The sequence below is a fragment of the Babylonia areolata genome, chromosome 12 (genome assembly GCF_041734735.1).
Source record: "Babylonia areolata isolate BAREFJ2019XMU chromosome 12, ASM4173473v1, whole genome shotgun sequence".
Classification (NCBI taxonomy): Eukaryota; Metazoa; Mollusca; class Gastropoda; order Neogastropoda; family Buccinidae; genus Babylonia; species Babylonia areolata.
This window is the reverse complement of record NC_134887.1, coordinates 8,590,150-8,607,155: the sequence shown is the minus strand read 5'-3', so window position 1 is coordinate 8,607,155 and position 17,006 is coordinate 8,590,150. Positions and strand designations below refer to the sequence as shown.

The window sequence follows — 17,006 nt, the reverse complement described above, 5'->3', positions numbered from 1 at the left end:
TATGTAGCACTAATCAACTCTTTTGAATTAGTTCTACTGTTCAAATAATTAAATACGTTTTCAGTCCGATTTCCTTTTTTGTGTAGCTTTTTCAAAGGAACCAGTCGAAACTGTTGCTTACGACGTAGATCCTTATTTGGGTTAACTGAAAATGGCACGTTCCTAGTATTGTAGTGGTAGTAGAAGTGTATGGACTGGCATTTGACTGCTAAGGCCTCACGGTCTTGTTTTTTTATGTTCCCTTCAATATCGGTCTCCTTTTATTTGTGGGATGCACATGTTTTCTTTTACATGTACTGTAATTCACTCGTCAAAGTCAATAAATTTTTCTTTTAAATTGATGTTCATGTCAGGGAAATATTTTATCAGATTAGTATTTTGTGCAAGTTTATTTTAGTGCATTCCATATAAATTATGTGCAATTCTATTTTCGAATGAATTATTCCTGAGGTTAGTATTACAGTGCTCTTTACATATTTCCATCATTGTGTTTCTTGTACTCTCGTAACCTGACGTTCTAAAAATATTATTCACATTGACTTCATTATAGCAATTTAACATTTTGTACGTTTCTGTTGAATCCCCTCTCAGCCTTCTACCCTTTAATGAATGCAGATTTAAGTATATGAGTCTCTGTTGATAGCTCATAGATTTTCATTTTTTGGTTGCTCTTCTTTGTACCCTTTCTGTAGCTGTAGATTGTCTGTTGAAGTATGGGTGCCACCACATTTCGCGGGGGAAATAATTTGGTAAGTTAAAATAGTATTTTAAAAAAAAGAAAAAAGAAGAAGATTTTTTAACACGAAAAAGGACAAAAGAAGGAAACCAAGAAAAAAAAGCATTGGTCTGAAACATTGAAATCGGCAGTTGGATCAGACCAGAAACAATTCAACCATTTGAGAATATTTTACAGAGTTCCGGTTTGTTCAAGGGGCAGTTTCACTTTCTCATCAGACCTACAAAAAAATATTACTGTTCCCAAATAGTGTGCCATACAGGCGCTGTCATCAGTGCTTGATCAGAGAGTGAGTCATAACATCAGTGTGTTTATTTTTTCATCTGCATTAGTCCTGAATTAGTATTCATTCAGTCTGGTACAGATGTAAAATGTACACAAGTGGACACACTGCCACTCTGAAACAAACTTGCGAGTTCGATTTTATTTTTATAATATGTATATATATATATGGATATGTTTGTATGTATGTATGTGATAGTTCAGGGCTACTGTTACTGTTCCCTCTCTCTGTCCTATTACACAGCTAGGCCGACAACATATTCAGGTAGATGCCTATCGTTTTTGGAACTTGCATCTTCCTGAAAACAGAAAAGGCTGAATCCAAATTCCTCATTTGACAACCAGAGCTTTGCAGGTATCCAAAATGTGGGCAGATTGTGTATACATATGACTGAGTGGTAGTGCTCAACTGTGGCTGAGAGACTGTGTTGTGTAACCCACAAGCCTGTAGTGTTGATGCACACATAATTTCCAGTCAGGTTAATAAAGATGTATTGTAAGCAAATATGTGCTTGTAGCTATAGAGAATGCCAGTCATATACTGTGGACATTTGAATTTCCTAGAATTAGAAAATATATGTAGCAGTCATCTCTTTAGTAACCACCCCACACCCCCACCCCACCGCCAATTTTTGTTAACTTGTGGATACTTTTAACAATGCAAATTATATTTATGTATAGATTGATCCAAGACTTCTGACCTCCTGCAGTTTATGAGGAACACTTCAGAAGTGAAGAGATGCTCTGTGCAACAATGACATTTTAGCTTTAGTTTAAGGTCTTCAAGACAAAGACTTTCTGTAGAATTTGTGTCTCTTTTTGTCCACTCCTAATTAAAATTATGAAATGATTATATCTTGAACCCCATGACTCCTGAACTTTGGTGGAAAGATATCAGTGTGACATGATTTGAATTTGCAAATATTACTTATTCTCTAGTCTTATGTAATGTCATTGATTTTGCTGAACAAAAGTAATGTAATCCCAAGAGGAAGAATCCAAATAAACTTCTTCTTTTTTTCTTTTTTTTTAATAAAAGATGGTGACTAATAGTGAAGCTCAGTCAGTCTCAGTGAAGTAACAGCCCTTCACTGATGAGCATATTTATCAGCAGCAGTCAAGAGGTTAATATTCCTGTGCTTACTTAGGCGTTGGGAGAGATTTATACATAAACAGAGAATGAAAAAAATGAAAGAAAGGACTAGAAAAAAAAAAGAGAACATACTGTTAAACTGTTTGACTCCAGAACATGGCAGAACATGCCACCCATCTTACCTCAGCCACAGACGTTGGGCAACCCAGCATATTTGAAGTGCTCGCACAGGAGAATCTCATGACGACTGTCAGACCTGCTGGCAAGCATGCCATTAGGGTAAAGTGTGTGTGTGTGTGTACTGTAAGTTAGTGTGAGTTTGTGTGAATGTAGTTGTGAGAGAGAGTGAGAGTGTGTGTGTGTTTGTGAATGTGTGTCTGTATCTGTGTGTGTAAATGAGTGTGTATTTGTGTTCATGTGTGTGGAGGGGTGGGGAGGAGAAGTTACATGTGTGTTCAGGTGTCTTCATCCTTTTTTGACTCACTTGTGTAAACAAAGTGAGTCTATGTTTTAACCCGGTGTTCGGTTGTCTGTGTGTGTGTGTGTGTCTGTTTTCTGTGTGTCCATGGTAAACTTTAACATTGCCATTTTCTCTGCAAATACTTTGTCAGTTGACACCAAATTAGGCATAAAAATGGGAAAAATTCAGTTCTTTCCAGTCATCTTGTTTATATCAATATTGCACCTCTGGGATGGGCAAAAAAAAAAAAAAGAACCCAAATTATATGCAAACTGCATTTACTGTTATATTTATATTTTTTGTATTCTCTAAACTTGGCACTTTGATCTGATATTCTGACACAATAACAAGAGCAGTCATTGTTATCATTTTTTGCTCAAACAGGAACTTCTTTTGCTAAGCATGGAAGTTGTTTTGGGTTTTTTTCTTTTTATCTCCCTGCTAAATTATTCTTGTTGTCCTGTTCTTTGATATTGTTCAAAAGGATCAGTGGTATATGTTTGTATACATGTAGATTGTATTTTGTTGTTGTTGGGGTTTTTTTGTGTTGTTGTTGTTGTTTTTCTGTCTTCCAGTCTGTTATCTATTTCATATCTGTCTGTCTGTGTGGGTGTGGGTGTCTGTATAGATATATCACCCTGTTTATCCATTTGTATACAGAACGATATATAGACTTTCTTTTTTCAAATGGTGGTCATAGGTTCTGGCTGAGAGTCGCCCTGAGCGGTTTGGCTGGTTGCTGCAGTGGTACGATGAGATCTACACACTCTTTGACTTCATTCTTCAGCATCACTATCTCAGTCATTACAGTGAGCATGGACATTTGATTAAGAATCATTACTAACGTATGGAGAACTTTGTAAATTCAAACATTGCGCCTAGTTAGGATTCACTGTCAGTGCATTGTTTTTTTTAATGTTTTTTTGCATCATTTTTATGAGATATTCAATATTTACAGTGATGTATGTTACAGTATTAGTTTGCAATATTGTATGCAGTTTTGGTTTTTGCGACCAGCCTGTCTGATGATGTCTTTGTGTGTTAATGAAATATGTTGGCTAACACTGTTGTTACTGAAAGGAAATGGTGCCTGCTTTCAGTTTTTATTTCATTTTCCTTGCAGAAAGATCTGTAGATCATGCAGTAATAAGTATGCATTGTACCACTGCCTATCCGTGGTGCAACAGGTATGAACGAATGAATAGGTAGTCCTCAAACAGGAAAAAAAAAATTTTCATGAGTTTATAATGGATATTTTGTTTGTGCCAGGAAATTTGAGTAGATATATATGATTTCTGCATTTACTCCCTGTGTCTTACCTCTGCAGAACAACAAATAGTAAAGTCACTGTTTTGGCAAGTCTTTTGTTTAATCACTACCTGTTATTTTTGTTGTTGTTGTCGTTGTTGTTGTTTTTTCTGAGATATACAGACAATTAGAGAGAAGTTTATACATAATAAACAGACGACAGAGCAGGATGTTTTATCGAAATGTGAGATAGTTTTCAACCCAGGTCTTACTTCAGTGTTTTCTTTGACAAAATACTGTATAAAGATAAAGTAAGAGTGCAGAAATTACAAGGTGAGTGCAAAGTATAGGTGTATATTTCTCTTGAATGTGTTGTGGACAAAATTGATCTTGTCAGTGAGTACAGGTCAGTTTCTACATCATATCAATCAGTATTAGCCTTTTATAAATTTGGGGATAAGAATTGTTTTTCTTCATTTATGATTAAGGTATTCCATTCCATATCTGTATTCTGTGGATCCACATCTCTTTCTTCCATGCCTCTGTGTGTGTGTGTGTGTGTGTGTGTGTGTGTGTGTGTGTGACTAAAATATTATTGTAAAGCACTTTGAAAGGTTTGAAAGCGCTGTAAAAATGTAGTATTATTATCATTATTGTTATTATTATTACTATTACTGTTTTTATTATCATTATGATTATTCTTATTCTTGTCGTTGTTATTATTGTTTTTATTATGTTTTTTTGTTGTTGTTGTTGTTGTTTTGTTGTTGTTTTTTTTGCTGCCCCATCAACTGCATCGTTTCAGTGGCATTACTCCCATGCCGCTCATTTAGATTTCCCCCATACACGGCCACACCCGGGTTCGTCCTTCGCAGTTCCAGCGTCAGCAGTCCACAGGGAACCATTGATGTTAGGTCGCCAGGAGGCCACACACCAGAGGAGACCCTGCACTGCTGCTGAGTCACTTCGGTGGTGTTCAGTTATGTCTGTTTTGATTTAACGTACTTAGGACACCACTGAGTGAGCATCCCTCCTTATTCTGTTATTATTAATCTTTCCATTTTTTCAGGTGCATCCTTTGCGGAAAATTTTTATGACCTGAAGCGTGTGGTTTCTGAGGAGAAGGGCCCATCAGGCCAACTCAGCTGGGGAACAAAGTGGAGATCATTGATTCTCCTGGTGAGTTCCTACACATTTTTTTCCTTTGCGTCTCAGCTTACAAGAAGTGTGTGTGTGTGTGTGCGTGTGCGTTGAATGTGTCCGGTGTGTTGTGTGTGTGTGTGTGCGTGTGCATGTGTGTTTGGGGGGGGGGGGGGGAATCATGCCAGCATTTTCCTGTATGCAAATGTGAGTCATGTGCGCACATGCGCATGTGTGTATTTTTCCTCTTCATATATGCATTCAATCACATCTAATGGTCATGTATTCAACATCATCAAAGGTGTACCAGAGATGTATTCCGGATTTGCAATGTTTTACTCAGTGGACTCTCAAAACCTGATCAGTGCACTGGGTCTATGCATCGGTTAGGCAGCTGCTCCCCACCATCCCCCTCTTTTCTTTTCTTTTTCTTTCTTTTTTTTTAGGATAGATTTTAAAGCAGATGTGGTGCTGTCTACAAGGATCTGTTGATATTAAGCCTCCTCAAAACTAAAACTGTCCGAAGAGTTTTTAAATTTCCTATATTTGTTTTCAGTTGTTTCTTTTGTTAAATTAATGACTGCCTTTTTATGAATCCAGTTTTCTTCAAATTGTTCTTCTGCCTATTTCAAATATTTAAGATTGAAGAGTAAAATAGTTTATTTTTTCTTCAATTTGACGTCTTTTCACTTTGAGTTATACCAGACATTGGTGCAGAAATTCACTGTTCTTCTGTGGTTCCTCCACCCATCTGTCCTGAACCCTCCAACTCACTATGAAATTGCCCCCACCCCCCCACTACCCCCACAATCCCCCCCTACCCCCACCCTCCCCTCCTCCCCCTCCCTCCCCTCCTCCCCCTCCCTCATCTCCTAACTTTTTGTCGATTTTTAAATGATAACATGTAACAGTGAACGTTTTTACTTTAAGTTACTAGATATCTACAATCGCCAGTAAGCGTGACAGCACATTAAACAGAATTCCCCCTGTCCCTACAGGTGGGTGTACCCTATGTGAAGCAGAAGCTGGATCAGACTTTTGAAGACCTCAAGTACAGGGAAGACACGTTGTCAAGACGGGTATGTGTTGGAAGTCTTGAGGTGTGGAGGGAAATCACACTGATGTTAATGGGTATTCATCATGTGCATTAACTCCTTTACACAGGGGCTTTGAGCACTGACAGTTAACATCAACATGGGGGTGAGAGTGGGGGCGGGGCGGAAAGATGGTTACAAATATTAACAACCGAAGGCATTATAATCAAGATTTACAGTGTTACAAGAAAGACAAATGAAATGTGTCAATGACGGGCGCAATAGCCGAGTGGATAAAGCGTTGGACTGTCAATCTGAGGGTCCCGGGTTCGAATCACGGTGATGGTGCCTGGTGGGTAAAGGGTGGAGGTTTTTCCGATCTCCCAGGTCAACATATGTGCAGACCTGCTAGTGCCTGAACCCCCTTCGTGTGTATATGCAAGCAGAAGATCAAATACGCACGTTAAAGATCCTGTAATCCATGTCAGCGTTCGGTGGGTTATGGAAACAAGAACATACCCAGCATGCACACCCCTGAAAACGGAGTATGGCTGCCTACATGGCGGGGTAAAAACGGTCATACACGTAAAAGCCCACTCGTGTGCATACGAGTGAACGTGGGAGTTGCAGCCCACGAACGCAGAAGAAGAAGAAGAAATGTGTCAACGACAAAGCATACATGCACGCACACATGGTACAGATGTCTTTTGAAGCCAGATTTTGTTTCAGCATGACAAATTGAGTACTTGTTGTTGTTGTTTTTTTTCAGGTGACAGGTCCAAGATATGAAAAGGCACGCTTCTTTGTAATTTCTTTTTATGATGTGGAATACAGAGAACACGGATCAGCAGATGATTGTAATGAATGAAGTGGAACAAGATCAGACAAGTACTGAGAGGATGTGCGAGAAAAAGTAATGAGACACATGCAACAAATTTTGTCTTCAGTTCTCTGAGCTGTAGAAAGCCAATGGAGTTTAGCCAGCATCATATCAGGAATAGTTCCTGTGTCATGTGGGAGATACCATGGTTTTTTTTTGTTTTTGGTTTTTTTGGTTTGTTTGTTGGGTTTTTTTGCGTGTTTTTGTGTTGTTTTTTCTCCTGGCTTCTCTGATTATTTGCTGATACAGGTCTGTTTTAAATTTGGTCTTCAGTGAGAGATAAAAGGTGCAGAACTTTAACTCGTGCATCAATCAAAGCTTTTACTTGACCTGAATATGAGCATATTTTTCTTGCCTGGAAGGTAAGAATGGCCCATCTTAGGACCTGTACCAGATCGTAACTTTTCTGTACCAAATGTCTGTCAAATCTTTGTGATGAAAGTATGTGGACATTTCTCATATCACTCCATCAAATGACTTTTGAATTTTGAAAAATGTTTTTGCTTAGGCACCGAGCAAAAATCCAACCCCCAACAGAGAAAGGAAAGACAGGATCGACTTAGAGGTAGAGAAAAACGAACGAATCGAGGGGGCCGAGTCGAATCGAGTACACAGAATGTAGGAATACAATACAGACAAGCTGCATGCAGCAAAGTAAGGCCAAATGAATACGCTTAATAGCCAAAAAAAGCGTAAGACGAGACAGAGTGTAAACCTGACAAGATGGCGTGGAGAGCCTTGGCCAAAGGAACGATTCAGCGCTTATAGCTTTTAGAGGCGTTTGATTGGCTAAGAGCGGACTGGGCAAGACGGCTCGTCTTTTCACTGTTAGCCGCGTGAAATTTGGCCAAGCAGAGCAAACCGATAGGCCTAGTTTGCATCAGTTTGACATGGTACAGTATATGTAACACCAAACATGGTGTATAATACAAACTCCTCCTTTTGAATTCCTTCCTCCTCAGTAGGTGAACTCTTTTATTTTTCAGGAAAATGCAGTTCATATTCTTCTTTCCCCCCCCCCCCCCCCCCCCCCCCCCCCCCCTTTTTTTTTTTTTTTAGGCAGATGCTCCGCTGAAAGTGAAAACGTCCAGAGCCTTTCTGGCCCTGTACCCCTACCTGCACGCAGCTTGGGAAGGGACAGCACTCTACCACATGCTGGCCTACACCTTCCAGCACAGTCGCTGGCATTCTCTGCCCCTGAGGATGTCGGGAACAGAGCTCCGACACAACACGGACGATGAGAGCACCGGTGGTGTCCAGATGGCGTGGGAGGCTGCAAAGTATGTGTGTTCACAGGTTGTTGGTCATGATCGTGTACATTTGTATAGCGCCCTTCCTCTCCAGGAGCTCACGGTGCTTTGCATGAAAGGAGAAGTTACAAATTACATTAACCACTCATGACCACTCTCTCTTTCTCTCTCTCTCCCTCCATTCTGCTCTTTGTTATTAGAGAAAGACCCATAAAAGTATATATTTTCTGAAAGGTAAATGAATAAAGAATATAAAACACATGATGTTTTCCCATTTTATATATTTTCAGTGACATGCTGTTGTATTGAAATCAGTGTCTTATTTTTGTCACATTTTCAACTTGTTCATTACAAACATTAGTCAGGTAATTTGCACTAAGATATCATATTTTCTGGAGAAATGGATAATACCTGCACACACAAATTATACTAGAACAATCACAATAAAAAAAATAATAAATAAAAAGAGACAGATACACAATGCATTGTGACTTCTCCAAGTGATAATATGGATGTGAGGCCACGCCCTCTCAGTCTCCACCCTCTCCTCTTCACCCCTCTCATACGGTTACTTCATCCAGTTCTCACCAGACTGCACTGGCTGAGTGCCAAGAAAATTGCTCACACTGTGTCCTGCTAATAATTCGGTCACTTTCTGTCGTCTGCTACAGCTGTACAGCCTGCATCACTCACTGACTGTCGTATCTTGGCCAGTCTTTTCATTGCTCCTTTATTTTCTGTCAAATCGTCCTATAAGAGTTCATCATTGTCTTCTTCAAATTTACGTTTCAATTCTTTCTGACCATCAGCTAAAGAAAGCAATCTTGATTGATTTTGGGCATGATCGCATGTCTTGAGCACGGTCTGACATTTTATTGAGGGAGCGAGAAGAGCCAGGCAAACACTGCTGCAGTAACCCAACCAAAACGTTCAAATAAAAACTGCCCCATGACGTAGATGGGGTTTCTAGCTATGAATAGAATCTAGAAAGATTCCCCAAGCTAGAGCTACCAGTATTTTTTGTCAATGAGTTATCTTGTCATATAGGCAGCATAGGGGTTAAATAGGATCTGCTAGGATATGTGGTGATGGGGTGAACAAACTGCCAAGTACCAATTTTGTCTTCGTCTTTGGTACAACTGAATATTGCATGGTGGCATTGGTGATATGATAAAATCCATGTTCACTCTGTGAAAAAGAAAATGGAAGACAAGGCTAACGATGCTGACTGACACCCAAACAACCTCCCTCCTCCGTAGCCTTTCAACGGCACATCACCCAGCTAACAGGAGTAGAAGCAACAGTTTCAGGGCTACCAAGAAGGCTCAGGTTTGATTAACAAAACATGTAAAGACCAGGTTTAATTACACATACTTAACCGTGACCCACTAGTGCACACTCTGGCAGGGGTCTGATTCCTGTCCTGTGCAAACTACTACCTGCCTATGCGGAGAAAACGAAAGTAGCTACGGCCGATAACCTCCCAAATTAGGTTACCTCCCCTTTGCATCCCAGACTCGTGCCCTTTTTTCCAGCAGCCATCTTCCTGTTCCTGTGGTCTGCATACGGCTAAGTTTTTTTGTATTTTCTGTCTGTCTGTCGATTCTTTGGCGCTTTCGTTTTGTGTCTGATTGATTAACAAAACATGTAAAGACCAGGTTAGTGTATTCTTATGCACAGTTGGGAGAATCAGCAAATTGATGTATTCTTATACACAGTGGGAGAATCAGCAAATTAGTGCATTCTTATACACAGTTTGGAGAATAAGCAAGTGGTATCAAGTCAACCATGAGTTTCAGTTTCAGTAGCTCAAGGAGGCATCACTGCGTTCGGAAAAATCCATATACGCTACACCACATCTGCCAAGTAGATGCCTGACCAGCAGCATAACCGAACGCGCTTAGTCAGGCCTTGAGAGAAAAAAAAAGGGGGTGTGTGTGAATAAATAATAGATAAATACATTAAAAAAATTACTACTACCACTAATAATATGTATAAGGCATAAAAACTTGATGAAGTCAACAATAAGCGTACATAAATAAATAAATAAATAAATAATATAATATAAAAAAAGAAAAGTAGTAATAATAATAATAAATAAATAAATAAAAAAGACAATAATGATGATAAATAAGCAAATAAATGTAAAACATGGAGACACACATTCACACACACACCCACATATGCATAACAGATATGCACCAAACATGCAGTTTCACATGCAGTCAACCATGAACAGTGATGAAAGCACAAAATGGAACATGTCGTGCTTCCAGGGACTCGAACTGGTGGCACAGAGCGACCACAGGGGTGCTGCGTGGCACGGTGGCCGTGCTGTCGACGGGTCTGTCAGTGGGCGTGTTCTTCCTGCAGTTCCTGGACTGGTGGTACAACAGCGACGCCAACGCGCCACTGCTGACCGCCCTCCCCACGCCCCCTCCGCCTCCGGTGGGTGGTGCTAGCTTTGCTCTGCTGTGCTGTCTGTCTTGTATAGTCACTTGACGGGTGCAGTAGCCGAGTGGTTAAAGCTTTGGACTTTCAGTCTGAGGGTCCTTGGTTCGAATCTCAGTAACGGCGCCTGGCGGGTAAAGGTTGGAGATTTTTCTCCATCTCCTAGGTCAACATATGTGCAGACATGCTAAATGCCTGAGCCCCCTTTGTGTGTATACACAAGCAGATCAAATATGCACGTTAAAGATCCTGTAATCCATGTCAGCATTTGATGGGTTATGGAAACAAGAACATTCCCAGCATGCAAACCCCCGAAAACGTAGTATGGCTGCCTACATGGTGGAGTGAAAACAGTCATACATGTAAAAGCCCACTTGTGTACATACGAGTGAACGTGTGAGTTGCAGCCCACAAATGAAGAAGAAGAAGAATATAGTCAATTGTAATACATGCATGCATGGCCATACACACGCACACACGCACACACACACACACACACACACACACTTTACATACAATATGCGTTGGATGACACAAGCACCATGCTGAAACAAGGGGCTAAACCCCTGATCCCTGGTGATCACTAGATGATATACTGATGTTAATTATGATAATGATGTAAATTTGTATAGCTCCCTCTCTGTGAAAGAGTTCAGGGAGCTGTACATGAAAGAAAAAGTTATGGTAACAGTCTGAGGAAGAGCAGAGATTAATTGAGGGAGTGTAAGCACTGATAAAGATAGGTCAGTCCTGTGGAGGGGAAAGCAGAGACATGCAACTTTGTATATAATTCTCACCTCAGTGGGGAGCCAGTGCAGAGTACAAAGGAGAGGAGAAATGTGATCAGTATGTGGGACTCTTTGCATTTTGTTTGGGTATGCCCTCTATTTGAGAATATAAGAGAATGGATGGCTAGTTCCAGGAAATTACTGTATTGCAAAGCGATGTCTTTTCTGTCTGATTTTGCTGATGACATCATCATATGAATAAGTGTTAAATATTGCAGTATGATTTTGTATTGAGCTTTCAGAATTGGAGATATAATGCTTTTCTAGTTCTCTATCATTTTTAATAGATATATTTTGATAATGTCTATGTTTGTATTTGCAATTGTCCATTTTGTCCCCTGTTTTGAGGTTTTTGCCTTTACATGAATAAACCACTCCCCATTTCCATGCTTGGGATGAGTTCCTGTCAAGGTCTTCAGTGATGGCAGATTCATGGAAGACTGTCGATGGAGGGATGTGGTGGCAGTCTCCACTCTTCAGGGGCATTCATTCAGTCTAGCTCCATTACCAAGTGATTATTGCCATTGTCAGAAGGGGCCATAGTAGGTGGTGTCCTGCATATATTGAATCAGAACAGGTACTACTGAACACCACCGAAGTGACTCAAAAGCAGTGCAGGGTCTCCTTTTTGTGTGTGGCCTTCTGGCGACCTAACTAGTTCCCCATGGACTGCCAGCACTGAGACTGGGCAGACGAACCCAGGTGTGGATGTTGTATGGATGACTGATTGAACATTATGCGAGTAATGTCTCTGAATTGGTGAAGATGATGGGGAAGCAACAAAAAAATTATGTGCCTTGTGATGTCCTAGTTTCTGACCATAGCGCTGTCCTTGAAGTGTTCTAACCTGTGTGTGTGTCTGGTGTGTCCCACAGAGAGACTCCACAGAGACGTCTGCGCCCCATGTCTGCCCGCTGTGTCAAAGACTTCGGACCAATGAAACGGCTCTCTCTGTATCAGGGTAATTGTGCCATGTCCTGTGTGAGAATGATCAGCTTCAGTTTGTCCTCAGCCATTGTCTTCAGCATGAACTTTAGAAACTGCACTGTCTGCAGTACAGGTACAGGTACAGAATTTGGGACTTTTTTTTTTTTTTAAGCCTCTTTGGCTTTTCAACGCCCCTTCTTAATATAGAAATAGTTTAGGGTTGCGTACATGCGTATGAATTTCTTTAAATCTTCATTCATCAAAATCGAATGGTTTTATTAATGATTTAGAGTCATTGTCTAGAAGATTCTTGAACTGGTCAATAGTTTTAGCTGTTTTTGTTGAATTATTCAGTGCATTCCATCCTTTAACTGCTCTAAAGCTAAAAGAAAACTTACGAATACTTGTTCTACAAAATTTTGTGAAAAGGTTAGTATTTGAACTTCTGGTAACATGGAGTTTGTTAGTAGAAAAGAAGACAGGTTGTGGTCTTCATCAAAAGCATGTTTTTAATTACACATACTCTACCGTAGGCTCAATGCTCAGCTGATGTTAGCTTACAGCTGGGCCAGCAGCTAAGTGAGAGCTGTATGATCGATGGTTTCTCCACTGCAAGGGGAAGTCATTTACAGCTTAGTACTAGGACTCTCTAACTAGGAGGCAAGATTGCACTGGTTCTTTGTGCTGCAGCCTTGGGGGTGAGTCAGCCTTTGGGGCCCGGCCCAGCACTGCCTGTCCTAAATCCCTCTTGGCTTAGAGAGTGGGGACGGAACTTGGGCAAGACACTCTCCACAATGATCGAATTCTAGCCCAGATAGTCGGAACAGCAGTTACCTCCTCTGCTGTTCTGATGGTCATTGTCATGACTATTTGTATTTGTTTTTTTTGGGGTTTTTTATCACAACAGATTTCTCTGTGTGAAATTCAGGCTGCTCTCCCCAGGGAGAGCGTGTCGCTACACTACAGCGCCACCCATTTGTTTGTACTTTTTCCTGCGTGCAGTTTTATTCGTTTTTCCTATTGCAGTGGATTTTTCTACAGAATTTTGCCAGGAACAACCCTTTTGTTGCCGTGGGTTCTTTTACGTGCGCTAAGTGCATGCTGCACATGGGACCTCGGTTTATCGTCTCATCCGAAAGACTAGCGTCCAGACCACCACTCAAGGTCTAGTGGAGGGGGAGAAAATATCAGCGGCTGAGCCGTGATTCGAACCAGCGCGCTCAGATTCTCTCGCTTCCTAGGCGGACGCGTTACCTCTAGGCCATCACTCCACATCTGTCATACATACTATACAGTGACCCACTGGTGCAGACTCTGACAGTGGTCTGATTCCTGTCCTGTGCTAAGTACTGCTCCACTCAAGCTATTCTGCAGCCGAGGGGCATGGTGTAGTGTGTATAATAAAGGTTTTTTGTTGTTGCTTTTTTTTGGTTTGAAATTACGTTAAATCTAACACATTTACCATGACCCACATTGTTTACTCCTCTGAACTCGATACTTTTTCTGATTTCTGGATGCTTTGATTCTGTTATTTGAAATTGGTTGCAATATATATCTTCAATTTTTTTTTATTTTTTGGGGGGGGTATGTTCTGGATGCAGTCATTTTGCTTAAATTTTGTACAGAGGACCACAATATGGATACAATTTATTAAGAAGTAGCCACTCTGTGTAGCTTGCATGATTCATAAGTTATTAGTGATAATTACTTATATTATTGTGAAGAGTATCAGTGAATCAAATTCTTTTCTATTAGACTTAGAGAAGAAAATATAACAAATCCAAAATGTTTTTTTCTCCTGCATATATGTTATAAAGAAGGAAACACGGTTTTCTTCTTCTGCGTTTGTGGGCTGCAACTCCCATGTTCACTCGTATATATGCGAGTGGGCTTTTACGTGTATGACTGTTTTTAACCCGCCATGTAGGCAGTCATACTCCACTTTCAGGGGTGTGCATGCTGGGCATGTTCTTGTTTCCATAACCCACCAAACACTGACATGGATTACAGGATCTTTAATGACCATATTTGATCTTCTGCTTGCGTATACATACGGGGGGGTTCAGGCACTAGCATGTCTGCACATACGTTGACCTGGGAGATCGTAAAAATCTCCACCCTTTACCCACCAGGCGCCGTCACCGTGATTCAAACCCTGGGACCCTCAGATTGAAAGTCCAACGCTTTTACCATTCGGCTATTGCTCCCATCAGACACGGTTTTAAATGTTTGCCGTTTGTACTTTTGTGTTTCTTTAACCCCTTGACTGCTGCTGTATGTGAGACAGATGGAGTTCACAAGTCAGGAAGTCAGTCACCATTATATCTTGGGACTTGTTCCTCTTGGGACTGCGTTACTTTTGTTCAGTAAAATCAACACAGAAAATAGTGACTGCGCTTAGAATCTGTGCTACGCTGATCTCTTTTGTACTTAGAATCCATTCCACACTGTTGGCATGATATCTTTTGTGCTTGGAATCCATGCTACGCTGATCTCTTTTGCGCTTAGAATCCATTCCATGCTGTTGGCATATCTTTTGCGCTTATAATCCGTTCCATGCTGTTGGCATGATCTCTTTTGTGCTAGGAATCCATCACATGCTGATCTCTTTTGCGCGTAAAATCCATCCCACGCTGATCTCTTTTCACCATGACTCAGCAGTCTAGAGGTTAAATCTGAATAAATGAAAATATCATTATCTGAAGAAAACACTGCACATATCGCTTGCCAGTTCTCATGCCCAGTTTCAAAGCTTTCAGTGAGTGCATATTAAACAGAAGAAATACTATGAAAAATAAAATGTAAAAAAAAGGGGAAATAATCATTTTAGCCCTTTGTATGTAAATGTCAGAACTGGTAAACTGCCACAAAGCATCCCTTGCCTCTTTCCCTCCAACCCATATTTCAAGAAAATAATCTGAAAAAAGTCTGGGTTATTTTCAAAGATAGATACAGATAGAAGATCCGTGAAAAGTTTGGTGCTTTTTTTTTTTTCAAATGTATTGTGAACTAATTGTTCTTGGGAGTTCAAGAAAGTTTCTTCTTCTATCAGTACTGTGAAACTTTTAATTGGGGAAGAAAATTCTTTAAGTTTATCATTTTCTGCATTTTCTCCAGTTCTGTTTCACTCCCATTTTCAACATCTTCCTGGTCTATCAGCTGGTTATTTTCATTTTCCTTCCGAGTTTGTTTCCAATACATAATACTTTTTTTCTACTTTTGATGAAGTAACATAATATGTGAGTGTGTGTGTGTGTGTGTGTGAGTGCACCTGTGTGGAAGTGTGCACATTCAAGGTGTGTGTGTGCACTGGGGTATTTTATAGATGGGATTGTGTACATGCTCTTGAATGTGTTTCAGTATATTGAGCATTGTTTTATTTTTGTTATTTTTTACATGGACCAAGTTTGTTTTGTTTTTTTACATGTATAGATTTTTAATCTTCTTTTTGTCATTATAAAGCAGATGGTACTCTGCTGTTATGTGCTATAAAGATATCCTTCAAAAATAATAATAATCTTTCTTGTTTTCTTTCTTCACTTTGATATCATTTCATTGTTTAGCGATATCAAATGAAGAGAAAAAACATTGGGGTGGATGGGGGGAGGAGGCTATGAGAAGAGGTGGTGGGATGACGAAGACAAGGAAAGAGAAAGAAAAAGGTGAAGAGAACGATGGATCGGACTGACTGGGAGTCAACTACAGCTGTGTGGAGCATCCCTGTGACAGTTGTAATTAAGCATGCTCATGTTTTGCTCTCCGCAGGTATGTGTTCTGCTTCCCCTGCATCCACGAGTACCTGAAGACACACGGCTGCTGCCCTGTGACCAGCTACCCGGCCAGAACACAGCACCTCATCAAAATCTATCAGCCCACCTCCTAGCAGCCTGCAACAAAGAGCCTGCTCCCCCCCCCTCCCCCAAACACACACACACAATCCACTGTCGCGATTCGATTGCCATCGCGCCTTAATTTTAGCCCGATCTCCCAATCGAACCATATAATTATGTGACCTGGTTCAAGACAAAATTTGACAAAAAACAAGAACACCAGAAAATCGACAGACAGACAGAAAATAAGAAAAAACTTAGCCGTATGGATAGCACAGGAACAGGAGTCATAAGGGCTGCCAGAAAAAAGAGGGCGCTAGCCAGCGGGAGGTTATCGGCCGTAGTTTCGTTTTCTCCGCATAGGTGGATAGTAGTTTGCACAGGACAGGAATGTCAGACCCCTGCCGGAGTCTGCACTAGTTGTGTCACGGTTAAGTATGTGTAATTAAACCAGTAGTTACCACTGTTTACAGTTATTTGGTGGGGAAGGTGCATTTGTGTGTGAGTGAGGGGGTGGTTTGTGGAGATGGATAGGGGGGAGGGCGAGGGGGGTGGGAGTTGTTAGAGGAAGGGAGGGGGGTGGGGGCTTGGTGGAGAGCATGTGCAAACCGCCCTTGTTTTCTGTGATTTTTAGGTGTGGAGTTGTTGGTGATTTATGTCATTTTTTCAGTACCCTGTGCGCATGCTGAATTCAGTTTGAAGCCAGTGAAGTTTTTCTTGAGACTGAGTATCTATTTTGGACCAGATTTTTTTTTCCAAATGTGTTAGATGTTCAGTATAAAGAAAGTGAAATATTCAACATGGAACAGAACTAAGGATTATTGATTCCTAACAAGACAAAGCGTTAACGTAAAAGTTTTGCGATCAGTCAGCTTGCAAGAAAACTA

The 17,006-nt window shown here is 40.6% G+C and overlaps 1 protein-coding gene across 1 annotated transcript; it reads left to right on the top strand.

Annotated features, from left to right (window-relative positions):
* Positions 1–920: 920 nt before the first annotated feature.
* On the top strand, positions 921–16,664 carry LOC143288041 (peroxisome assembly protein 12-like). Its single transcript, XM_076596304.1, has 9 exons — positions 921–1,025; positions 2,265–2,390; positions 3,272–3,380; positions 4,889–4,998; positions 5,958–6,038; positions 7,933–8,153; positions 10,400–10,571; positions 12,238–12,323; positions 16,055–16,664. The coding sequence occupies exons 2-9, from the start codon at positions 2,268–2,270 to the stop codon at positions 16,170–16,172; spliced, it is 1,020 nt and encodes a 339-aa protein (XP_076452419.1). The 5' UTR covers positions 921–1,025; positions 2,265–2,267; the 3' UTR covers positions 16,173–16,664.
* The last annotated feature ends 342 nt before the right edge of the window (positions 16,665–17,006 follow it).